A 24,333-nucleotide genomic window follows, 5' to 3' on the forward strand; every position below is an offset into this window, starting at 1 on the left:
ACCTGATGTGAGTGTTGGCTTCCCTCAAAACTTAATATTTAGAAAGAAGGGAAAGAAATCTTTCTCTCTACTTCAATTCAAACTAGTACCAAAACCTCAAAGGTCTTGGCTACCCCAAGAGCTACAAGACTCCCCCTCCCCCATGCCAGAATCATGAAGCCCCTGGATGCACAGAGAGGATAATTATAAGTGTTCACAAACAGCATATAAAGATTCACTGAACGAACCTGCTTAAACCAGCTAAGCACAGAACACGTATCACCCACTGGATAAACCCAGAATGATTTTTGTTACCCACTGGAGTTGAGATTTTAAGATCATTTTAAAAAAATATGTTAATATCTATCACATAAAGGAAATATGTCAGCACACAGATCACGAACAGATGATTTTGAATAGACTTTTGTTGGTCGACTGCTTAAGTGATACCTCTCGTTGCTGAAATAATACCTAAAAGGCAATATAATGACGACATGACAATGTATGTAAATCAAGAACTGTATGTGGGTTTATTTTACATTTGAGAAACAAGTGGATTTAATTGTGTGAACCAAAATGTACTGTACAATATTAATGATAGAACATCAAAATGTATAATTAATAGTGCATTGCTTGGCTTATTTTATTTATTTATTCATTTTTGTCTGATAGTCCCTTTAAGTACATGCATCTGGAAAGACGCAGGTGCCAGTAAAATTTCTCTCTTTAAATCAAGCTGCAGGAACTAAATTTTATTCAAAAATTGTGGTTTTACATTATATACACAGAAATCGAATATAAAATGACAATATAAAAAGTTAAAAGAGAAAAGCATACAGCCAGAAGGTACAAAGAAAGTTGAACAGTTTTAAAATGGTACGATATGTAACATGTAGTTTAAGCTGATGCTGGCAATTTACAAGGAAAAGACTCCAACATTTGCCCCAGGTTTTTTTTTTCATTTACCAATGCAGCACGCTATAGAAAGGTCAGCTTGTACCAAAGCTTACATTTGTAAATAACTATAAACTGCAGTATTTTACAGGAAAAAAGAAATAGCATTTTTACATATTTTTAAATAACAGCTTGCATACTTTATTTATTTAACTTTTTTTTGCCAAAAGTGGCATTTTTCAGCATCCAGAGGGTTTGGGCATAGTGGCAACTAGGGTCTGATTTTTTTTAACTTGTACAGTTGTAGCTTCCTAACCCCATGAGTATGAGATAGCTTTCTATCTTCCAACAGCTGCATGCATGTCTTCTTCACAAACCAGTTCTGCATAAAAAAGCTTATTAGTTTTTAATTATTAAATAAGTTTTGTGTCTGACACAGCTTTTGATCTGAATGAAATATGCCTTTAAGTCTCTTTTTTATTTTTGGAAAAGGCACAGAAATGCTATTACAGTCCTCAAAGGGTTAAATTTGACACTACTAGGTTCTATGACCTTTGTCATGGCAACTTTGTAATTTTAGGATGTCTTTTTTATCATTGTTATTTGTGTCTTTCTTTACGGCTAAATTAATGTCTCTGAATAGTGTGTCCCACTATATCCTACAAAAGATAGCTTAACATCAAGAACAGATGTTGAAAATAAAGGTCAGACTTTGACTCACCAAAAAAAAAAAAAAGAAAAGAAAAAAAAAACATGCACAGATCAGACAAAGAGCATATAAATATAACTACAAAATATGTGTAAGAAAAACCAAGGTCCAGATAGGCAGTTCAGCAACAAAAGTAAGACTGATTTCAGAGGCTCAGATCAGGCCTAGTGCAGTACTATTCAGAAGTTTTAGTGCAATGTTCCCATGGTCACTTGCATACCTGGACGCTATTGTTTTTCTAATTCAGTTACATAGATCAGGTGGTCCTCAGGGGATTTGCCATGTGTTTTACTAAGGTGCAGTTTGACTGCATGTTTGCTTGCAAAAGTCCGGTTACAGAGCTTACACTGGAATGTGGAGCCCAAGTCCTCCTCAGCAACTCCTAGTGTGCCCAAAGTTTTGTTTGCTAGGACTTTGGAAACATTCTGCTGTTCCTGAATCTGAGTGAGTGGCAACTTGGACAGATCCTTCAAGCTAAAGCCCAAGTGTGTCTCTAGATGACTTATGTATGTAGAAGCAGTCCTGAACTGAGAGGCACAATCATTGCAAAAGAAAACAGGATGCCCCGTGTCTAGGTTCTTTAAGAATTTAGTTCCACCTGTCCTCCTTAACTGATACTTCACATTGGCCAGCCAATGGCTAATGGTGGTCATGGAAAGACCAGTAAACTTAGAGATATGCACCCGCTCCTGTGGGCCCAAGTCTGACATAATATATTTGCCTTCAGGAGTCTCTCGTAAGCTGGAAGCAAACTGAGCTTGAAGGATCAACAAATGCTGAGGATTCCAGTTAGACTGCCGCCCCTTCCTCTTGTGGACAGGTGATAGTTCGTCCAAAGCCTCCTCAAAGCTGCTCCCATCTGCATCGGATTTCTCAGAAACTGTGGAAGGGGTTGAAGACTTAGGGGTCAGGCGGCCTGTGAGGTTTTTCACCATGTCAGAGATGTCCATCAGTGCACTTTCCCGGAGAGGCGATGAGACTGAATCAGCTACACTAGAAACGAGGGGTTTATTTTTGGACTTGGTCAAGTCAATGGGCTGGTCACTGTTTTCATAGTAGTACCGATCGATGGCATCAGCCTGTTTGACTGGGGTAGTGGGGTAGATAGGCTTGTCCAACATACTGTTGCTAATTTTATACAGCATCGCCAAAGGGTCTAAAGAGGGGCTGACAGGTTTAGAAACTTTGCCTAAGTGAGTATTCATAATGGATTGTAAAGCACTCAGTGGGTTAATGAAAGATGGCTCAGGTGAATGATCTGTGATAATCCCTAGATTATTACAGCCATTGGTGACTTTTACTTTGAGAGGCTCTGTACCATTTGGGGTATGAGCTTCCACTGGACTGTCCTTTTTGGCCTTCTGCATGTCTGCGTCAGGACTCTTCTTCTGCTGTGGTTTAACTTCCTCAGATTTGGGGAAATCTTTATTCTCTTTTGCAACAGGAGATGTGGGCTTAGGTGGAGAACTCTTCTCCTTTTCCACTGGCTTCTCCTCCTTCTTCACACTGATTTTTCCCGTCACCTTCTCTACCAATTCCTCCATAGCAGACACATTACTTTTATGAGGTGGGGGGGTGAGACTACCTGGAGAATGGACTAGTGCATTGTGCTCTGAGGACAGGGACTTGACACTACTGGCATAGGATGGTTGCATCTGCACACTCTGGACAGCAGGTTGAAGAGGTTTCACTGTTCCTGGAAGCTGGTATGCGGCATGAATACTAGGGTATCCTCCCCAGGAGGGAGCTCCATTCTGGGCCTTGCTGATAGCAGTGGTCACTGTGTTCTCTAGAGATTTTAATATATCTATTCCACCCTTGGGGCTATCATCCAAGTCCTCCTCTCTCAGGTACTGATAAACGGTGGTTGGCTCAAATTTTTCTGCGGAGTCCTCATTCTCCTCCTTAATCTTCTTATCTGTTTCAGTAGCAGCAGGGACTTTCTCCTTCTCTGGCTCCTTCTTCTCCTCAGAAGTTGTCGACCCTGCAGGAGAATCAGGTTGCTTCTTGATGTTAGAGGCAGGTAGCCGGGTATGTGTGGTAGGTGGCAGGGGTATAGACTGGATTTTTTCTTCAACCACAGGATCTAACACTAGCTGTTTCCCTTTCTTGGAGGCTGAGGTTGTCACCTTTAAGAAGTGGCCAGTGACCATCATGTGCGCAGTCAACTGCTGCAAGGTATCATGGGAACTGCCACACTCCATGCATTTCAGGATCTGGGCCTTGCGAGCCTCAAACTGCCAAGTGTAACTAGCACCGTTCTGGTAGCCGTAACGATTATTCGGAGTCACATATGGGTTTGCAGTTTTCTGATCTTTCGCCGATTCCGTCAATGCCACTTCTGCCGCAATCCCCGTTGGCTCAGGAGAACAGGGAGAAGCCAAGTCCTGCAGTGCTCGTTTTTTGGTGGAAGGGACCAGCTTGGTGATGGCCGGCACTGGTTCCTTCAGAGGCACTTTCTGGTAATGCTTTGTTTTTATCATGTGGACACTCAGGTCTTGCAAAGATTCGAAGGAATGCCCACAGTACATGCATTTCAGTACTTTCTGGGCATCCTCCTTGCCCTCCATCTCCATCAGTGACCGCTTCCTGGGCTTGGACCATCTCTTGGTCTTTTCTGAGTCCTTATCTCTATTGTCATCACGGTAGTGTCCGGTCTCGTTCATGTGCACTGTGAGCTCCACCAGGGTATCATAGGCGGCACTGCAGTCTTTGCATCGGAATTTACTAGCACCCGTGAACACCGATCCATACAGTTTATTGTTCTGCCGATAAAGCTGTACCGTGCTAAAAAGGCTTGGCTCTGGGAGGAGTCCATAGGAGGAAGTCTGCTGTAAAGTTTTAGCCAGGGCGGCCTGGTGCCAGTCATACCCAGAGCTGCTACTGTTACTGTTGCCAGTGTTACTGCTACTGCTCGTGCTGGTGCCCGTACTTGTGTGAGTACTGGTACTGGTGCTGTGGGTGCTGGCACTGGTACTGGTGGTCGTGGTGGAAGTGGGGGTAGTAGTGGTGGCACTCTCATTCTGGGTAGATTCATTGTTGCTGGTTGTCGAACCAGATTTCTTTAAATCCAAGGCTAGACTAGACCAACAGGATTCAGAGAGTAAGTTTGCATACACAGCTTTAATTTGTGCCAAGCTGTCCTGTGGGTAGGGTGCACTGTCTGTTGACTGAGGATCCTCTTTCTCTTCTTTAGCTGAAGAGTTTTTGAAATGGGCTACCTGGTCACTATTTTCACTGAATGGTGACCCATAACCTGCATCCTGATTGGTTGCAGTGCTTACTGGAGAGTCCTGGTAGCTCTGAGCCTCTTTGATTTCTGTTTCTTCATTGCACAAATACTCACTTTCCTGTATGTCCAAAGATAGCCCATCATCCTCTACGCTTTCTTCATCTATTTCTGCGGCCTTCAATTCTTCCTCAGGAACATAAGCTAGAATGGAAAGACAATAAAAAGTCAGGGGAAGCATGTCACATTAAAGATGACAAACCACTTCCAGCCCTTAAGCCCTGCTCAAGCTCAGTTCCCATGCCACAGTGATATGAAGCATATACATGCCAGCTTTATAACCCTCAGACAACCTTCAGAGTTCAACACACACATACACACACACACAAGTTTCTAGATAAAATTTCACTCAAGTAGTATAACCACAGACCCATGATCTGCCACATATATTAAGAGGCTCACTATCTAAGGGAGCTTGGGGCAGAGTGAAGAAGCCACCATCCACCTCAACCTCCAAACTCCCTGACAGACACATCTACCTTTCCCTGATGAGAGTATAACTGGATTCCCTTCTACACTCTTAAGTAGCACATATTTTTAAACATCAATCAGACAGGATTTAGTTATTGACTCTTAACACAGTATATTTCATAGACAATATTATAACAATTTCCATAATTTAAAAAAAAAAACAGCCCTCACTGAGAAGCAATAAAAATACTATGTTTTTCACTCAAAAATAAGCATACAACAAAGCAGGGTTAATCCAGTGCAAAGATCAGTAGAAGAGACACCCCTATGAGATGGAAGCTAAATGGACAACCAGCCTCCAAATATCTCCAGCTTTCGAGATATCTCCTCTTTAGAGGGCTTAAACTTCTCACCAAAAGACCTACTCTTTTAGGTTTAAGGCATTAGCTACCAAAAGCCCCCATTTGAATGTAATTATGTTTCCTGGGAGGGGTGGAACATTAACCAATTATCACTAATAACCTAATCACATTAAGTTACCTGGGAGGGGTTCTGCATCAAACAATTATCACTAATAATCACTTTATCAGAAAGCAGAGCCCCAAGGAATGGATCACAGAATAAGCAAATGTTAATGGAGGGTAAGTATCCAGGAAGGGAGAAAAGAAAGGGCCTGGGGGCTATATCGGAGGATAAGCCCAGGTGAAAAGAGGGGATAAGTTGGAAGAAGAGATTGTTGAGCAAATGGAAGCACTCTGAAGACACAGGTAAATTTTGTGGGTGAATCAAGGGTGAGAAAGGACAGAAGAATACCAAAGACACACAAGAAAATTTCCTCTCCACAATTCTGCCCAGGCCCACTTCTCTCTGCAGGTATGGGGTGACTATGAATTTGTGGACAAACACACACTGGCATATATACACATTTAACAGAATTCAACACTTATGAATAATGATTGATATTTATTATCTCAATTGATCTTCATACGATATATAAAAAAATCTAAGCCATGGTCAGAAGTGTCAAGTGTCTGAGATGTGTTTCAAGCTCAGATTGTTTCTAACTGCACATTCAGTTCTCTTTGCATTGTGTCATTCTGTCTGACAGAAAACTGAGTATGTCATGTCTTCCATGGACTCTACAGTCAAATATGATGAAACTGCACATATACAAATAAATATAATACTAAATAATAAATTTTAACTGCATAAGAGAAATGCAGTCGTGAAATACTCTGTGAAGTCTGATGTAATTACCAATTGGACGAAATCAAAGTCTTCCTAGAGGAAACACAGTGGAAAGAATGCGGGCTCTGGAGTCTGAGAAGCTGGGCTCAAAACCTATGATACTACCTCTGTATCTTTGGAAAAGTCATTTAATTATCTTGGGTCTCAGTTTCTTCAAAACTTAAAATAAGGGATTTGGACTAGAAGGTTTCTAAGGTTCTGTCCAGCTCTACATCTATGACCCCATAATAGAAATAAAATAAGGTGGTATTTGATTTAGGCATTTAAGGAGAAGTAGAAATTCAATAGGTAGATCTGAAGTGAGATTAAATTCAGAGGAAGGACTTTCAAAGCACTATGCTAGGCAGAGTAAAGCTAGAAAGAAAAGCAAGTTTAGGGTAGGGATGGGAAAATCTTGAAGAGTACAATAAGGAAGAGAGGATTCTGGGAAATGTCCAATATTTTTCTAAAAAGCATCAATTATCTTTTTAAGAAAAAAAAACTTGATCTTGGAAATGTTGATTATAAGTTTTAACAAAAGGACATCTAGGTAGAGATGTCCTGTAGGGTTTTTGAGTTGGCTACATATGACAGAAGAGTCAATACTCTTTTGTTTCAAGTGGCACTAACTGACCAGGCTAATGGGAATATCTGCATATAGGCATGTCTATCTATTAATTTCTATATTTAGGATATAACAATAATGGATCCGAATAAGTCCATTAATGTGTGTAAGTGTACACACACATAAATGTGTGTATTTGCATGTATGAAATAATATGTTCACATATGTGTATAATATTTACATGCATGTTTTCTGCCTGTATAGACTGTTAGGCTAATCACTGATCTTATTAGGGAAATATTTTCATATTCAGGGGCTTTAAATGAATATACCGTACCACAAAATAGAGCATATGGTGGACCTTATATGTAGGAAAGTCTTTGACCATTTATACTGGACTGGACTTTCTTTGAGACAGTAACAAATATGTTAGGTGAGCATATATGTCCCTGTTTCATACCTTACTTGATGTTAATACTCAGGCAACTGTACAATAAAATTATCTCTGTGACTCTGGCTGTCACAGAATCTTCTGTGACTATAAATGCTTGAGATATTCCTTGTGGAAATCAAGACTGTAGACCTTCTTCACTTCTGTAAATGCTTTTTCAATTCAACAAACATTTCTTAAGTATCTACTATGTTCCAGGCACCATGCTAGGCTTTGAAGATACAGTGGAAAAAATGAAACACTCTCTACAGTCATCAAGCAAAAGCAAAGCATAATATTGTACTCTAGGTTATCTATGAAGATGATGTCTGCTGTAGAAAATCATTTGCAGGAGTTTGACTGTTCCCTTCATAGATTTTCATCAGGATGCCCGAGATATATGTGTAGATGATTCTCATAAAGATTTAATAGAGATGCTAAAGTAGACATATATGTTAGTAGTTAATAATATCCTCTTGATTTCTTTTAAAAAATATATCACCTTTTCCAAATATCTTAGCATTTTGCCCTTCTTTACAGACATATTGAAAATCAATCCCTCAACGCTAATGAAATTATGTTGTATCTTATCACAGCTTTCTTCTCTGAGTACAGGGTCTAGTCCACTATCTTATTTAATGCTATTTCTGTATCTTCAAATTGCACACTGGGGACTAAAGCATTAGAGGTTGTCTATCTGTAGGGTTTCCACTGTCAATTTGCTATTCTGTGGACGTAACATTCTATCACCTACCTTCATGCTCCTGCACAAGCCATCCCCTGTGATTAGAATGCTCTTCATCCTCACTTGCTCACCTTGAAATCCCATATCCTTTCAAAACTCAACACCTCTTTCAAGAGGCCCTTCTTGAGTCCCCCTAGTGCAACCCCACAATTCACTGTGTATTTATTTTGAATATGGTCCATATTTACTTATCTAGAACACTGTAAGTGTTTAATACATGACTACTGACTGATAATGTAAACAGTTTGTAATAAAAATACTAGTACCTCTGTCACATTTTTCATCCATTTGCTATCCTTCTGTTTCATCTTAAAATACTCTTGGAATAATCTGACTCAGCTGGTTCTTATGCCAAGCTTTCTACAGATTCATTTTTCTTTCCATTGTTTCTTGCAGAAATATTGCTGATATTTTTCCATGATTTTTCTCTTACAAGGCTTTACAAGTGAGTTAATATTCTAAACTTAGCAAAGTGCTTACTCTTTAAGGCAGTTTCTGGGGGTTTTTGTCTCCTCACTGTGGGGGATGTTTTGTGGTGCTAGTTAAACCTCCTTAGGAAATGGCAACAGCTTGTGTCAAGGTCTTTTCCTTTATCAATTTCTCATTTTTCAGCACTTATTTGAGTAGGTAGGTTGCAACTCCTGTACCTGCACTCACTTAGACTTCTGTTAATATTCATTAGTATAATTATTTTTCATTTTAGTTTAAAATTAAAATTTTACCTTGAGTTCAATGATCACTTTCCTGAAAATGCTAGCATCCCTGTTGTAAAATGCAAGATGTGAAGTTCACATTAACTTCAGTAACACTTTCAAAGAGCCAAGCTTTGCCCTTACACTAAATATGATGGAAACACTTTATTTGACCTGGTTCCTCCCTAGGAAAAGTGATTTTCTTCAGATTCCTTTGCTATACACTTGAACTACTTCCATATAAACAAGTAACATACCAAAGTAGGAAAATTGCTGTAGCTCCCTATTTCCAACCAAAGGCTGACTGCAGTTACAGTTTGTTCATCTCTGAATGATACTTCCATTCCTAAACAGAAGCTAATGGCAGAAGAGGGATCAATTAAACAAAAAACAAGCATTTATTAAGCATCTACTATAGACATGCACCGTGCTAGACACATGGGTGATACAAACACAAAAGTAAGATGGTTCCTGCCCTCAAGGAGCTCAAATTTTTCCAGGGAGACACAAGACATATGAAGGAGTGGAGCCCAAGGAAGAGAGTTTTGATCTACCACAAGGCACTCAGAAGGACTGTAACTGCACTTAGAAGGCAGTACACATAGATGCCCTATTCAGTAGCAGTGATAATACTAACGTGATGATTGTTCCCTGAACAAATAGTGGAAGGAGATGGGAAAGCTAAAGATGGGAGGCATCAGGAAAAATGGCAAGATTCTCACAATGGTTCCAGGGTTGGGGAACCTGTGACCTCGAGGCACTCTAGGTCTTCAAGTGCAGCCCTTTGACTCCAAACTTCACACCATAAATCCCCTTGATAAAAGGATTTGTTCTGTAAAACTTGGACTCAGTCAAAAGGCTGTACCCAAAGGCCTAGGGACCTACAGGGCCACATATGGCCTTGAAGCCACAGGTTCCCCACCCCTGGGTTAGATCCTATCCTAATGTGTCCTGATGACTAGCTGAGACTGAAAGAGTTATGTCATTCATCTGCTCCTTTATCAAAGACCCATTGAGTATCTTTTGTGCTAAATAATATGAAAAGGTAGAGAGAAATGAGGGCTTTAGATGATACTATGATTCAACAATGTAAATCTAGCTCTTTTCCTGAATCACACCTGTCATGCTCTCCTTTTGTATGTTATCTTCTCTGTCTCACTCTCCACTATTTCTCTTCTATCCCAGAAAGTACACAAGCTTAACCCTTTTAACCAATCTTTCCCAGAGAGGGAGCTAAACTGTTTTTCTTTTCTTGGGGGAGGATAGTGTCTGGCAAAGAGTCAGAAAGAAGGAAGTGTTTTTTCCTCTATTCGTGGTTCAAGGGGACTCTGAAATTCTACGTACAATGTATCAACCTAAATATATAGCCTTGAAAGGCAATGGAGCCCATGGCAGCACAGGAAGTCATGGGTACCATTCTACAAAAATTTAATATAGCAAGTTGAAAGCTCCCTTCATGATCAAATATGGTCTAATTCTAGGGTGTAAAAAAACAAAACATTCCCTACTCCCTTTGCCATGCAGAGGTCACCTGAAAAACTTGAGTCAAACCTTAGATTGGTAGGGCTCAAATGATTCCATAATAGGCTCTCAGGTCTAGTCTGCATCCTTGCCATGCAGTCACAGACAAGTGAAATAACTGATACGTGCTTGGAGTTGCCTATATCAGCTTAAAGACTGTGGTCTAGCTAGGTGTTGATCTGAACAGTTCCATGGCTCTGTAGTAGTGCAAACCCAAACCAAACATGTAGTCATGTTGACTGATTCCATTTTATTCTTTGTCGTTCAAACAGGGACAAATAGGACTAAATAATAATAAAAAACTTGGAGTGGTTTTTGTCATGGAATTTCATTGGAGACCTTAATTTCCCTGGGGTAAGTCAACTTGGAATATAGTTGGACCAGTCTATGGAATCCAGAGAGTATGATTTCAGCCAGGTCATAACTAGATTCTCTAGGTAACGTAGAAGTGAAAGGGTCCTACTCCCTACACCTCAGAAAGCTTATAGCTATTGGGAAGGAGAAAGAAAATTAAACTCCCTTTGTTTGGGTGGATAGCTACTGACTTAAGCTGGCTGCTGCTGTGACATCCTTGATAAAGGTCAAATTCTGAACCATCTGATCACTGGGCTAAGCATAACCACATGCTTGCCCTCCCATTCTACTGTACCATGGCCATGCAGACAAGCAAAGGACCACTGGGAGAAGGGACTTTGGGGTAAATACACAACAATCTAGCATATATTATAGGGCATGTTCTTGTTTAACATAATGTCACAGAAGCTTCATGTTTAATGAAAGATATATTCTGTGTTTTTTTAATGGGAACCAACAAAAACAAAACTGTCCCCAAAATGTTATATTTTATATATGTATAATCTGTAAAATTCAATATATAAACACATATTTACCTATTTATATATATACGTATATATAAAATTAGACCTCATATTAATGATATACAACAATTCTGGAGAAAAGTTAATCACTAAAATTGCTAAGTTAGCCAATTCTCATCTTTCAGGCATCAGTTATTCCATCCCTGGTCTATCTGGGCTCATTTTCTTCCTCTCCTTTTTTTCTCCTGCTGTCTGCTTCAGCTATTTCCCGGCTTACTACAATCTTTGCCAGAAAACAGAGGAAGGAAGGGAGAGGTTGTAAAACTCAAACCAGGCAAAAAATGTTCCTCGTTAGCAACTCTTCTACAGATCTGATAGGAAAGAGGTTGAAATAAATGACAAAAATAAGGTTCGGGAATTTTGTTTATCGAGGCTTTCTCTTTCCCTCATTAGCACGTATAATTGAGAGTTGGCTACAAATAAGGGAAATGGATATTTTAAAGGGACAAATATAAAACATAGGACTACATTCCCAGCTTGGTTATTGGCTTACAGTAAATATCAAACTTTGCTATTGTATTGCCACCTGGTAAAACTATATAATCGTACCAAATTACATGTTTATCTACATCAAACTATTTTTTTAGTCTGGCAAATGTGATATTCATGAACAGATGGCCATTATATCAAAATACATTTACTCCAAGGGCCCAATTCACAAAAGTGGCTTACATGAACCTAAGTGATAAATGTACATTTTCATTGCACTGTAGAACCTTACTGTACACAGCTTCCTCCAGATTTACGATGGAGCACTTTTATTGAAATCTCATCTTGGTAGTACAATGCAGGTGGGTTTTCTACGAATCAGAATACACCTTGCAAATATATAATAAGAAAATTCATAGTTAGAGAATTTGTTCTTTCCCATTCTTGGAGGAACGTTGATATTAAGTAAGTTGTATGAACAATGACTTGATAAAATGGGTGTGAGGCTCCGGACGGCTGAAGGTACACTAGAGAAAGTAAGCATCACAATTCTGCTCTTCTGTGCTAAGTCAAAAAAAATTGAATCTTATCATGAGGGCAAATTTTAGTTGCTTCATATCATTCATTATTTAATGTATCCGTCTGCATAAAACACTTGCTGGTTTATCGTAGAAATAGATCTTCATTTAAAAGACATTGTTGGAAAACATTTTTAGGAGTACTAGAGTTTGCAGCCAATATGACATTGATGTTAACTGTCATTTTAATTAGGAATATAGAACTAACTTACACAATAAACATAATTTCTCTCATCTCAATATTATTCTGAGAATCCAATCTTATATTCCGTAAATAAGCATAAAAAAATCTCAAGATCCCAGAAATACATTTTTTCTTTCTTCCATATGCCTTCCTCCAAATTTCTTGAAGCATTTGCTGTAATTCCTGCATTTGTACTGAATTTCTTTTATTAAATTTTTAAACAGTACAACATGAGTCAAAGCACTATTAAAAACGATGTCTTAAAGACCTAAAAGTTAAGAAAGCATATATTATGAAAAATGGAAAGAGAAAGTGAAAGAAGATGAAAAAGCAGGAGCAAATAGATCCCATACAGGAACATGAGAGAATGAGCACACAGATATTCTATTACTATTGGTTTGTTTGTTTTAAATGTACCATTGAAATATTCTTTTATTCTGAAAAATAAAAAATAAAACCCCGAACACAATCCAGTTTATACCCATTTACATGCAAAGAGATAAAGCCTAAAAGATACCTTAGGATAGCTCAGCTGGCAGGCAGCTAAGTGATACAATGTATAGAGTGCAGGCCCTGGAATCAGACTTCCTGAGTTCAGATCTAGCCTCAAACACTTATGAGCTGTGTGACCTTGGGCAATTCTCTTTACCCTATTTGCCTCAGTTCCTCATTTGTAAAATGAGCTGGAGGAAGGAAATAGCAAATCACTCCAATATCTTTGCCAAGAAAACCCTAAATGGGATCATGAAGGGTCCTGACTAAAAACTAATGGAACAAAAACACTGAGTTTTGATACAAACGCATCCTTGAGATGTCATGGAGACACGGGCATTCCTGAGACCAGAATTCCTGAATATTGAACTCAAAATGTTTGTTCAAACCCCTGAATTTTCCATGTGGAGGCAGAAAAGGTATTAATAATACTAAAGCTGGTTAGAAACTACCTTCAGTGAGAGTCAAACTGAAAGCTTTTGCTTGGAAAATACATTTCAACAGATCTAACATGAGATACAACTGAAATACAGAGAGAACCTAAGCCCAAAGGCACCGCTTCTTTCCCTAAAAGAATATTTATTTGCCCTCATCCCCAATTCTTAAAATCATCAGATTATTATAATTTGGTGATTCAGTTACGTGTGTCAAAGCTGCCTACCAAAGGGTCTGACACATGCCCATGTTGGGAGGAAATGAGTTTAAAGCCAGCAATGATAAAACATCAACAGCTAGGAAAATTTAGAAACACATATGTGTGCATATGTATGCATATATGCATACTTACGCACACACGCACATATATATTTATTTAATAAAACACTTTTAAAATTCTAGGCTGAAAGAACAGAAATGTGAATTTAAAACCTTTCTGGAAATTATGTGTATGTATATGTGTGTGGGCAGCTGAGTTATTAATGAATGACCAACTGTTAGCATGAATGATTAGAATTTTAATATTTAAAAATGCTACTATCCGCTAGAAATTATGCATCAATATGATACACAAGATAGCTAACACATAATGGGCTCAACATATAATTAGTATTTTTAAGAGTTACCATAATGTAATTTATACAATTCCTTGGCTATTTTTAAAAACAGCCTGAATTAATAAAAAATTGCATCACATTAAAAAAAAAGGATAATTCCCTAACTATGTAATTATGAAGTCTACTCTGGCTATCAGCAGTCAATCCTCATAATAACTTTCACCAAATATTTTTCTTTTAAGTTATCCTGGGAAAAAAAGTAATAGAGACCATAAAAACTTGCAAGAGTTTTCAGGGGATGATTCCAACTGTGTTGATGTTCATTGCTATATGCCTTTCCCCTTTTATCACAGTGCCAGGTAGGTACATAAATACATACACACAGGGCACACATACAGATGCACTTTCTATAAAAGGGGAATTTATTTGTGAGAATCATTTTTTTCACTGCCATAGGCATTCATTTTTTTAAAACCTCTCTAGTTCATATTGGTACAAATGTTCTATAATGCACTACAGTATATGCAGGAATGTAATAGCGCTGGCAATGGGGCCATCATATGGTATTTCACAAGGCGAACATGATTTTCTATTCTAAAAGATTTTTTTTGTTGTTGAGAGATGACACTGAAGTACTAAAATATAATCAAAGCGGTTGCATATTCTGTTTCCTAAAATCCCCACCAGTCCTCCAGTAAAGCACCTCCACTTTCTTCCTTACACTGTGCCCCACCTCAACCTTACCATGTCCCTGGAAATTTGGATGAATGAGTAAACTGTGGGAATCTTAAACGTGAAATTTTCTTTCGCAGTTACTCAGAACGATAAATGACATTTTCCTCCATCAAATAAAACAAAGACTCCAAATCATGATTTCTGCCATTTTTTTGTGTCAAAACAGCCTCCTTTCACTCCCCCGTGAACTTCCTGAGCCTAACACAATGCTGCAAAATGTGACTGTTAACATGTACAGTATGTCCTACAGTGAGTGGGAAAATATATTGAGCAGCACTACAGATTGCTTTAAAGCCATGTGAACAGGCAAACAAAACCGCCAGTGTAGTAACATAATGCTGCCAATCTCATTTTGCGGGCATATAAAGAAATAACACAGATACACACAAATACATACACAAAGACACTCTATATCCCATACTCTATATAAATGGGGGCTGGTGAAAGGAGAATGGGGAGGAAGAGAGGAGAGAGCTTTATATTGTGGTGGGGTTGTCTTTTATTAAACCTTGTTAATATTTTTGCCCATAAAATGTGCCTTCTGGATGCCAATGTCTCCCTAAAGATGTGCTGTCATCTTCGAGCAGCATTAAAAGCTCTGCATTCTAATGTAAGTGGACACAAGGCGATATATATGGTCCATGTTAGGGGTAGTGCACATAATCACATTTGCAGTGAGAGGATTTACACTGTGAATACACATCTGTTGTCTGAAATTTATACACATACACAGAGACACAACTTCAATTTTAAAATTATAAAGAAACACAAACATTGGAACTTTAGCTGTGAAATTAGTAAAATTATATTTTTCAACTCATGACCTCAGCATTTCAAAGGCAATTTAAAAAAACTATCTTTTCCCCCCTTTAAAGAAAACATGATTTTCTATCTTCAACAATCATTTCAAGACTAGCAAGAAGTGACAGCTGTATTTGTTTTTAATGGCTAAATGTGATAAAGTTCCAAATTCCCTTGAGCCTTGACAACACTGGCTCCAAGCAATTAGATTTTTATTCCCCCCGAACCTGAATCTTAATCTGTACCCCAATTATGTGCAAAATAAAGAATGTGTTTGTGTGAACCGTCACCATGTGATATTCCATAACAGGTGAGTGTTACTGTAGCTGCTAAAGCTTACATACTTGCTATGCATTAACGTCATTTCTTCAATTAGGTCCATAAAACCTCACACTCACTTACACAGTAACTGAAGCAACAATGAACCAGGGCATCTGCCCCTTGAATACTGCAACCTTTAAAATGTACAGCATTCAGTCGGGGGGCTCCTAAGCCAGCAAAAAAATACCATGGTTATTCAAAATGTCCAGTCCCACAGTGTACCATGTGCTCACTGTCTGTTTCTACATGATGCCGAGGCATCCAGATGAAAACTGAAAATTCACTCAATCAGCCAGATGTTCAGTCTACACAATACCTAATATCTAACTATCTGGAAATATCCAGATGTTAAGTGCTATAGAGAAAAAATACTGGTATGACTGATTGAATTTTTAAATTTTAACTTAAGCTGTTTTGTCATTATATAAGTTGGGTTGGAGGAAAAAGAGAATTATGAATTTCAGCCCATTTTCAGCCTATTTGGATAAAGATAATTTATCAATACACTATTTTCAAAAAAAAATATCTGAAATAAATCACATTTTTTAAAAAATTCTTCAAACTAATACTGCTGAAGGTGGAAAATGAATCTAAAAAGTCATGTATTACAATTACTAACAAGGTCAGTTTTCCTTCTACTAAACCACTAGATAATTTCCTAGGAAGTATGGTGAAACATAGTAGTGAAGACTGTACAATGAGAGGTCTAAGAATTTTTTTAAATTTATGTTTGTAGTGACAAGCGCGCAAATAAAACGGCTAGCCTTTACATTAGCTACTAAGGAAAATAAGAGTGTTTCAGGCAATAGGTCTGTTCTAATAGGAAGATAGGATTTATTTATAATTATACAGAAAAAAGAGAGAGAGAGAGAATGCAAGTGCCCCTACTCTTTTGTATTTTAATGCAAAAGTCCTAAGAGATATAAACACCTCGGTGGTCTCAGCCAGCCGAAGATAAAACCCTTATAGGCAGCCCATTACAGAACAACAAAAATACCCCTCACCCCTTTCTCACCATTTTCTCTCTCCTCTCACTCCCAGAATGAACTGAAGAAATTATTAGTCAAGGTTTGCAACAGAAGACCAAGGCATCTTGCATGCCAGCATATTTTTTGCAGTGATTCTAATCTGAAAGATGTACTTGCTTTTCCTCTTCTATCTGATAAACTATACATTCAAGCCTTCTCATTAGTGTTCGGATCACCAAAGGGAGCTGGAGATGAATCAGTCCATGTACCCCTCCCCTCCCTGCTCTGTCGAGATTATTTCATTGAAATGTTCATTTTCATCCCTGCTGGCAACATTAGAATGGAAGTATTTAACCTGTTTCCATTACTTATACAAATTACCATTATGGGGTAGGACAGATGTTAGAATCATGCCACATAACTGACTTCCATACATTCTTTACAAGGAGGATAAGAAGAAGGAAAGCTGTTAGATCATATTATCCAGTCTCAATAATGTTCTCTCTGTTACCAGATTCATTAACTTCGAACATCAGCATTTCACATTCTTTCTTCGTGAAAATTCCCGGGCTAGTTGGGCTCATTTAATTTGGAGAGAGAAATCTTTGTCAGTAATAATGTTTTGATCAGGTGCTCTAACAAAGAGGAGAAAGGATGAAGGAGATGGGGGGAGCAAGAAAGGAAGTCGGGGAGTGGTGAGGAGGGAGGAAACCACCTTGTCGAAAATGTTATCTCTCCAACATGAATGATGAAAGAGAAGTCAGTTAAAGACGCTGGTACTCAAAGATGGCTGTCACTTCAGATAGACGCTGGCACAACTCACCTAGACAGGTGACACTTTGGTGGAGCAAAATCTTGCTGCATTATTGAGAGCACCAGAGATCAGGCTGACAAAGACTGTAGGCCCAGGATGCCTGGGGCACCTGGAGAAGTGAATTTAGCAGGCGAATGGATTTCAGTCTTCATTTGCATCCTTAAGTGAAGCAAGAGACAAGAGTTTTATGGCTAGAAGGATGGAAGAAGGTGTTTAAGTCTTAGACCATGGTACCCAACTCCAGCACACTTTGAAAATGTGTTTTCCTTCATACTCAATGACAAGGAGAAATGGGGATAGGGGAGGATAATCTTTTAAAACAGAAATCAACTTATTTTTTCCAAATAATTTAGCATAAATAATAAATTAAGAAGGTTTGAGGATACTTTTGTTCTTTGCTACTTTTTTAAAAAATGCTATTTAAAGCACCACGGGTTAATCAGCCATCATCACTCTATCCACAAGCAGTAGAGTGCCTACTATATGCCAGGCACCAGGCTAGCCACTAGTGATATGGAGGCAAAAATGAAGTTCCTGCTCTCAAGGAGCTTATAATCTTTTAGCCTAAAATACCTCAAAGTTGTAACTTTATCTAGAAACTTTTAAAAAAGGGTAAATTTCGGATAACACATCCTTGAGAAACAGGTTCAAAAGTGAACGCTTTAGCTTCAGGGCTAGAACAAAACGAATGCCATTATGACGTTTCCAGGAAAAGGTCTGCTAAGACCAGTTAAATTAATTCTGCGTTTGGATTCCCAGCTCTCAGACATCAATTCTATGGTTTTCTGATCTCTCTTTCAGCTACAACCCAGAAAACACTCAGGAAGGAATACATGTTTAAATTAGGAGTAAATAATTTTTACAATCTGAGATAAAGGAAATACACTGTACAACTGGGGTATATGGGTGGGTGTGGAAGAAGAAAGTAGGTATGAGTTCATGTCTATAGAAAGCTGGGCAATTTCACAATATTTATATATGTATACATATATAAATATATAATTTAATATACAGACAGGGCAGATACACTGAGAAAATATATAGGATCTCAAACTGGAAGAAATCTTGAAGAAAATTTAATCCAGTTCCTCAGTCTACTAAGGAAGAAACTGAAGCCTGGAGAGGGTAAGTGATCAATATAGGTATACAGGTTAAGAGTTGGATAGGACCTTAGAGGTCCCATCAGATCCAATACTCATTTTATACATGGAGAAATTGAGGCTTTGAGAGATAAGGAGCCTGTATTGGAAGCTGTGTTTTCCCAAAAAACACTGGATAAAAAAATACTCTTCACCAAAAATTATTTTGAATCGAAACAGTGAGGCCAGGTCTTATACGTAAGAGACATGGTACAGCAATGAGGTAAATGATTCATCCAAATAAAGGGAATGAACTTTGTCAAGGCACTGAGGCAAGGGTGGCCACCTTTCTTCAGAGCCATGGTGGGTATACTATAGGCCTGAAAGGAATCATTTGCCTCACTTTGAGTAATTTGGTCCAAAAACATCCACAAGTCCAAATAACCAAGAGTATTTGTCCAACCTGCCCTGTTAAGAGTTAAGAATGTTAATTTTTAATGCCTTGTGCGTCATAGTAACCTCAAATGGGATGAATTTATATTTAAGTATTGTTCGAAAACAGGTTATTTTCACACTAAAGATATCTCTGCGAAATGATGTGGAACACTTCTGGCTGAAATTTCTGGTTAACTTAATCAGCCATGGTATCTGCATGGTGGCATAAATGTCAGAAACTCAAAATTATCTGTTGCACTGTGCACAGCAAAATAGACATATAGAGTATATTGGTTTGGCGAAAAGCTAGAACAATTCTGTCAATAAGCACATACATACAATCTTGATTTATCAAATGTTGTTCCTCCTTACACCTACTCCCAAATAAAGATGCTCACTTCAATTCACTTTGGAACAAGGGGATTCACCTAGAATATTGGTGGACTGTTCAAAAACTTCAACAGCTCCAGTTTAAGTATGGCTTTTAGAGAACCTCACTGGGATACAGTAGAAATGTCTTACAGCAATTTGTACCTTCAAACTTCTATATTAAACCCCACTTTTAAGAATTCATGCTTGCAAAAGGGAATCTCTATATCCAGAGTTAAAGGTAACATCAGCCACACCACTTGTAACATCCTGTAAACCCGAAGGGTTTGACAGTGTGCCGTAACCATACAACTTGAGATCACATAAGGAGGAAAATGGGAAGAAAGGGCAAAAAATAAATAAATAAATAATGAGATCCCAACAAAACCTGAAATCCTGTCTCAGAAGATCCATCTTTTCTAAGGTCTGTTCCATGTTAAATCAGTAAGAATATCTGTCAGAGATATCCTGCTACACCATTTGGCTGATGTCAAACCTAAATAAACCAGATCAGAAAACCAGCAAGTGGCAGAACATAAATGAGACGGGAGAAGACCAGTCTCACTGTAACTCGCATGGTTTGCTTGCTGATTTTTTTGGGGCAGGGGGAGGAGGGAAATAGTGGCAATCACTGCAGTCATTTGCAGTACTAATGTCCAATTCAGCCTCCTTTCATTCTCCTGATTTAGGTGGTCAGAGTGGTTTCGTAGCCGACACGGGGAAGCTGTGCTGTTTAGCAGGCTGTTTAATGGGAAACTGGCAGTCTTATTTCTTTTCTAGATTTGGTTTGTCACTAGGTCTCCATTACATGCCACTCAGCTTTGATGTCTTTGGACAGGACTGATCAAAAGATGTCATTTGACCTACACAGCATGGCAGAAACTTGGAGAAGTCTCATAAAGCGACACTCTGGCTGTAAATAAAATGACATTATTATTTCCTCTCTCCTATCATGTAGAAAAGCCAATTATGGTAATGCACTGCATGTCAATGAAAATACAGCAATCTTTTTGGAGCAGCTACTGCAGGCATCAGGGTTGCAACTCTCCTTCCTGTGAAAATTTGCCCATTGGAAAATGAAGAGGAAGGAGGTGATAGATGTCTTAAAGACTGTTAATAAAATCCAGGACAGCCATAAAAAGTGCAAGTCAGCAAAACAATGTGAAGTGCAAAATGCAAACTGTTAAGTTTCCAAATTATCTAATAATTTCATCTTGAATGATTTATATTCCATCACTGAAAAAGCCAGTATCATGTCCTGCATTTCTTGGTGTTTGAATGACAAGAAAGGCGATTTATGGTAGTAATAAACCCTTTAGTAACCACTACTTCTTAAAGAAGACTTTAGGGGAAAAAAAATCTTGATCTTGTCCGTGAGACTCATTTGGAAGTTACAGACACAAGGTGTGATCATGTCTCCCTACTGTATGAAAATGCAGTTTTATTTTTATGCTGTGCCATTTTTTCTGGGATGCACAAATTTTACATACTTATATATTGCTATAAAACAATCTATATCCTTCTATTATTAAAGAAGGAAACTTAATCTAATACCCAACATGCACCTAACAAAAAAAAGAAAGATCCAACATACATACATACATACACAACATTGCCCTCTCTACACAAAATTTTATTTCTGAGATGTCAGTTGCGTAACGAGAGCATTTTGCCTTCAATGGCGTTCTCTAAACTGCAGGCTACTTTTTAACAACCTATTTAGTAAGGAAGTGAACTGCTCATTGACTAGTGGAGTGAATTGGACTCCCTTCTCTTCTAGCTTCTCTCCCCTTCCTATTTTTCCCTGGGTTCTAGGGGAGGAGCAGGAAACCCAAAGCTTCCTTTCCAGTTCACCATTTTCACCACCTGTGCCTCAGACACTATATGCCATTGTCTTAAATCCATTTGTTTCTGAGCAGACTTCATCGCCTTGAATTCACTTTGTCTCTGACACCATGCTGAACCTCCCAAATTATTTCAATTTAAGAGCACCATTGCCATTTAGACCATGCAGAGTCTGTCAGCGTGCCCTCAACAATTTGTTTATGAAATATACTCTGCCTTCTTCTTCTACTCTGCTGTGTCTCCAAAAAGGCAGCACCAACTTGTGTTTTCTGTTTGCATCATTTATTCAAATTGAGGGAAAGCAGCTTCAAGTCAGCAAATGCAGAATTATGGGCAGAATGGCAATATAAGATGAGGTTTTCTCCCTTGGGAAACATTTTAATATTTCAGTAATCATGGTATACATTCATTTAAGAAAAGAGAGAGAGCCACACAATTAGTGTCTATGGAAATCAAGGGAATACGGCAATTCTATGAAGTTGCTAGATCCGTAACAGAAATGAAAACTTTTTTTGGCTATCAAAAAATATGAAAATATTCTAACTGAATGCACAAAAACATTAATTTAGACAAGCCATTTCTAAGCACACACAGCAATCACATCTTCCACCTTCCCTTTTTCTTCCCTGCTCCCAATATAGTTTAGGATGCATAATGCTATTCAAATTGCATTGAGCATCTTGATCAAATTTTAGAACTTTAAGGAATATTCTTTAGGTGAAGAATGCCACAGGTTCACCAAGGCCTATCATCCGTAAAACTACAAATTGGCTTGCAAAAGATTCTCCGTGGCTTGACTCCAGGATGTGCTGCATATCTCCTTCTGGTTATCTATAGGAGCCTACATCGATAGTTCCTGAGAGAGGCACCATCAATTGTACAGTCTTCAGGTGGTAGCTGAAAGAAAATTTAAAACTGTTCCATTTCAGCCTCATCTTTTGGCTTGGTAAATAATTTCCTTATGTTTCAAAGGAACATAAAGCTGTGGTTTCTATTTCCCGCCACACTGATATACTTTCTGCAGAATGCCCTCATTACATATTTTTTTCCTCTGCATACCTGTTAGATGTCCACTGGAGCCAGGCAAGGCTTATGAGAATACATATAAATACCATATAAGCAGCTCCTTTATTAACGAGGGCAGTGGCGGGAAGAGGGGGGAGGATAAGGTGTCCAGGAAAGGAGACACTTGTATTTTACAATTAACAAGGTAAGGGAAACCCAGTATTTAAATTTGTACCACTGGTTTTAAGTCAATACATTACCCACAAATGGCTTGCAGAGTCAGCCTTTCGGACACTTTAAATATATAGCGTTCCTAACTTTTTAAAGAGAAAACTAGAAAAGATAAGCTGGTTGAGTTCAATACCTAAGTTTATGAGGAAAAGGTGAAGATATGCCACTTGTACTACATGTTTGTGGTTTGTCCTGCTGTTGCCTCATTTACTGGATATATATCACAGCCACTGTGGTTTACCCTCAATGTAACCCCTTCTGTGATGAAAGAAGCATCAATCATTCACCATGGTGGGTTTCAGCAATGTAAGTTCATGACACCATAAAATTTGGGAAGGATGGGGACTCTGTGCACTGATAAAATGCCAATATCACTTGCTTTAATTAAGAGTTTCCTTCAGCTCAGTTCAGGCTCAAGTTGGAGGAGCCAGATCTTTGAAAATCATCTTTAAACAAAAATGACGCCCAAGAAATATCAAATGAAGTGATCTTCTGTTAAATAATCCCTGTAAAGAATATGCCAGTAAATACTCACTGTAGGGCCTTTTAGTAACAATATAGGAATTATTCCACTTCGGAAAAAGAAAAGCTTCTTATCAGGCAAAATCTAGTCAACCTTTTTTTAATTTGTTTTGTCTCTTTGGGGGCAAGGGTCCCTAAGATGTGATCTAATATAAATAAGGAACGGGAAGGAAAAGAGAATGGAATAGGGTGGGAACAAGATTTATCCACTGAAAAGTTCCTTTCCTAGCCTGCCCCACCCCAATATTAAATTTTATGTAGAGATTCTAGGATTTTAAAAGCTTCACATTTTTCTGTAATAAAAAAGAAATACAATACCCTGTTGCTATGAGCAGGGACACTTTATGCACAGAAGAAATCCATTCTCTTTAGCCATTCTTTGAAATATGACCTACTACGTCATTTAATTTTTGAAAACCCTAAGGTCATAGAACACACTTTCTCTGTCATTTGTAAGTACATTAACTCAGTGGCCATATGACAGTGAACTTATGATAATGGGCTGCTAGAATGGGTCATGAAAGGAATGCATTTCAAGTTCGCTTCAAACAATTATTAGCAGAGTCCAAATTCACTAGAAGTGGGTAGAAAAGCAACTCATTTCCTTTTTTTCAAAGTGTTTCCACCAACTGAAGCATATCCCTCGATGTGTTAGGCCGGAGAAGACGGAGAGTGGTACAAAAATGCTTCTATCTAATGATATACTAAAATAAAACAGCTCTAAGAAAAGAGAAACTTTTTAAACATTCCATCTCAAAATCATCAAATCTTAAGAGTTGGAAGAAACTATGTCTTTATAGATCTACAAAACATTTCCCCACTTACTGCCAAAATTTTTACAAGCAAGGTCCCCATTCCTCATATGAAGTTGCTTAATATAATGACCCTTAAAGCTTTAAAAAATACATATATTTTTAATGGGAAACATTCTATTTCTTTCTTTGCACAGTGCTGAATTTTTTTAATGGCTCTGACATTCTTCGTTCTGCTGAGGAATAACACAAGTACATCTTCATACAGAAAAGCAGTGTGGCATCTTGAACACAGAATCCATATCCATCAAGGTTCAAGTCCCACCTCGGACATACACTGGCTTCTGGGACCTCAGGCGAGTCACTTAATCTCCTGAAGCGCTAGACAATTTTCTAACACTTTAAGTTGCAAAGCAGGCACAGATTTTCATTAGTAACTGC

The 24,333-nt window shown here is 38.3% G+C and overlaps 1 protein-coding gene across 1 annotated transcript in view; it reads right to left on the reverse strand.

Annotated features, from left to right (window-relative positions):
• Nucleotides 1-486: 486 nt before the first annotated feature.
• The window catches only part of TSHZ1 (teashirt zinc finger homeobox 1), a 91,728-nt gene continuing 67,881 nt past the window's right edge, over nucleotides 487-24,333 (reverse strand). The window contains exon 2 of the mRNA XM_072604079.1: nucleotides 487-5,015. Coding sequence (XP_072460180.1) covers nucleotides 1,810-5,015 — 3,206 coding nt within the window. The 3' untranslated portion in view covers nucleotides 487-1,809. The remainder of the gene's footprint in view (nucleotides 5,016-24,333) is intronic.

The sequence above is a fragment of the Notamacropus eugenii genome, chromosome 4 (assembly GCF_028372415.1).
Source record: "Notamacropus eugenii isolate mMacEug1 chromosome 4, mMacEug1.pri_v2, whole genome shotgun sequence".
Classification (NCBI taxonomy): Eukaryota; Metazoa; Chordata; class Mammalia; order Diprotodontia; family Macropodidae; genus Notamacropus; species Notamacropus eugenii.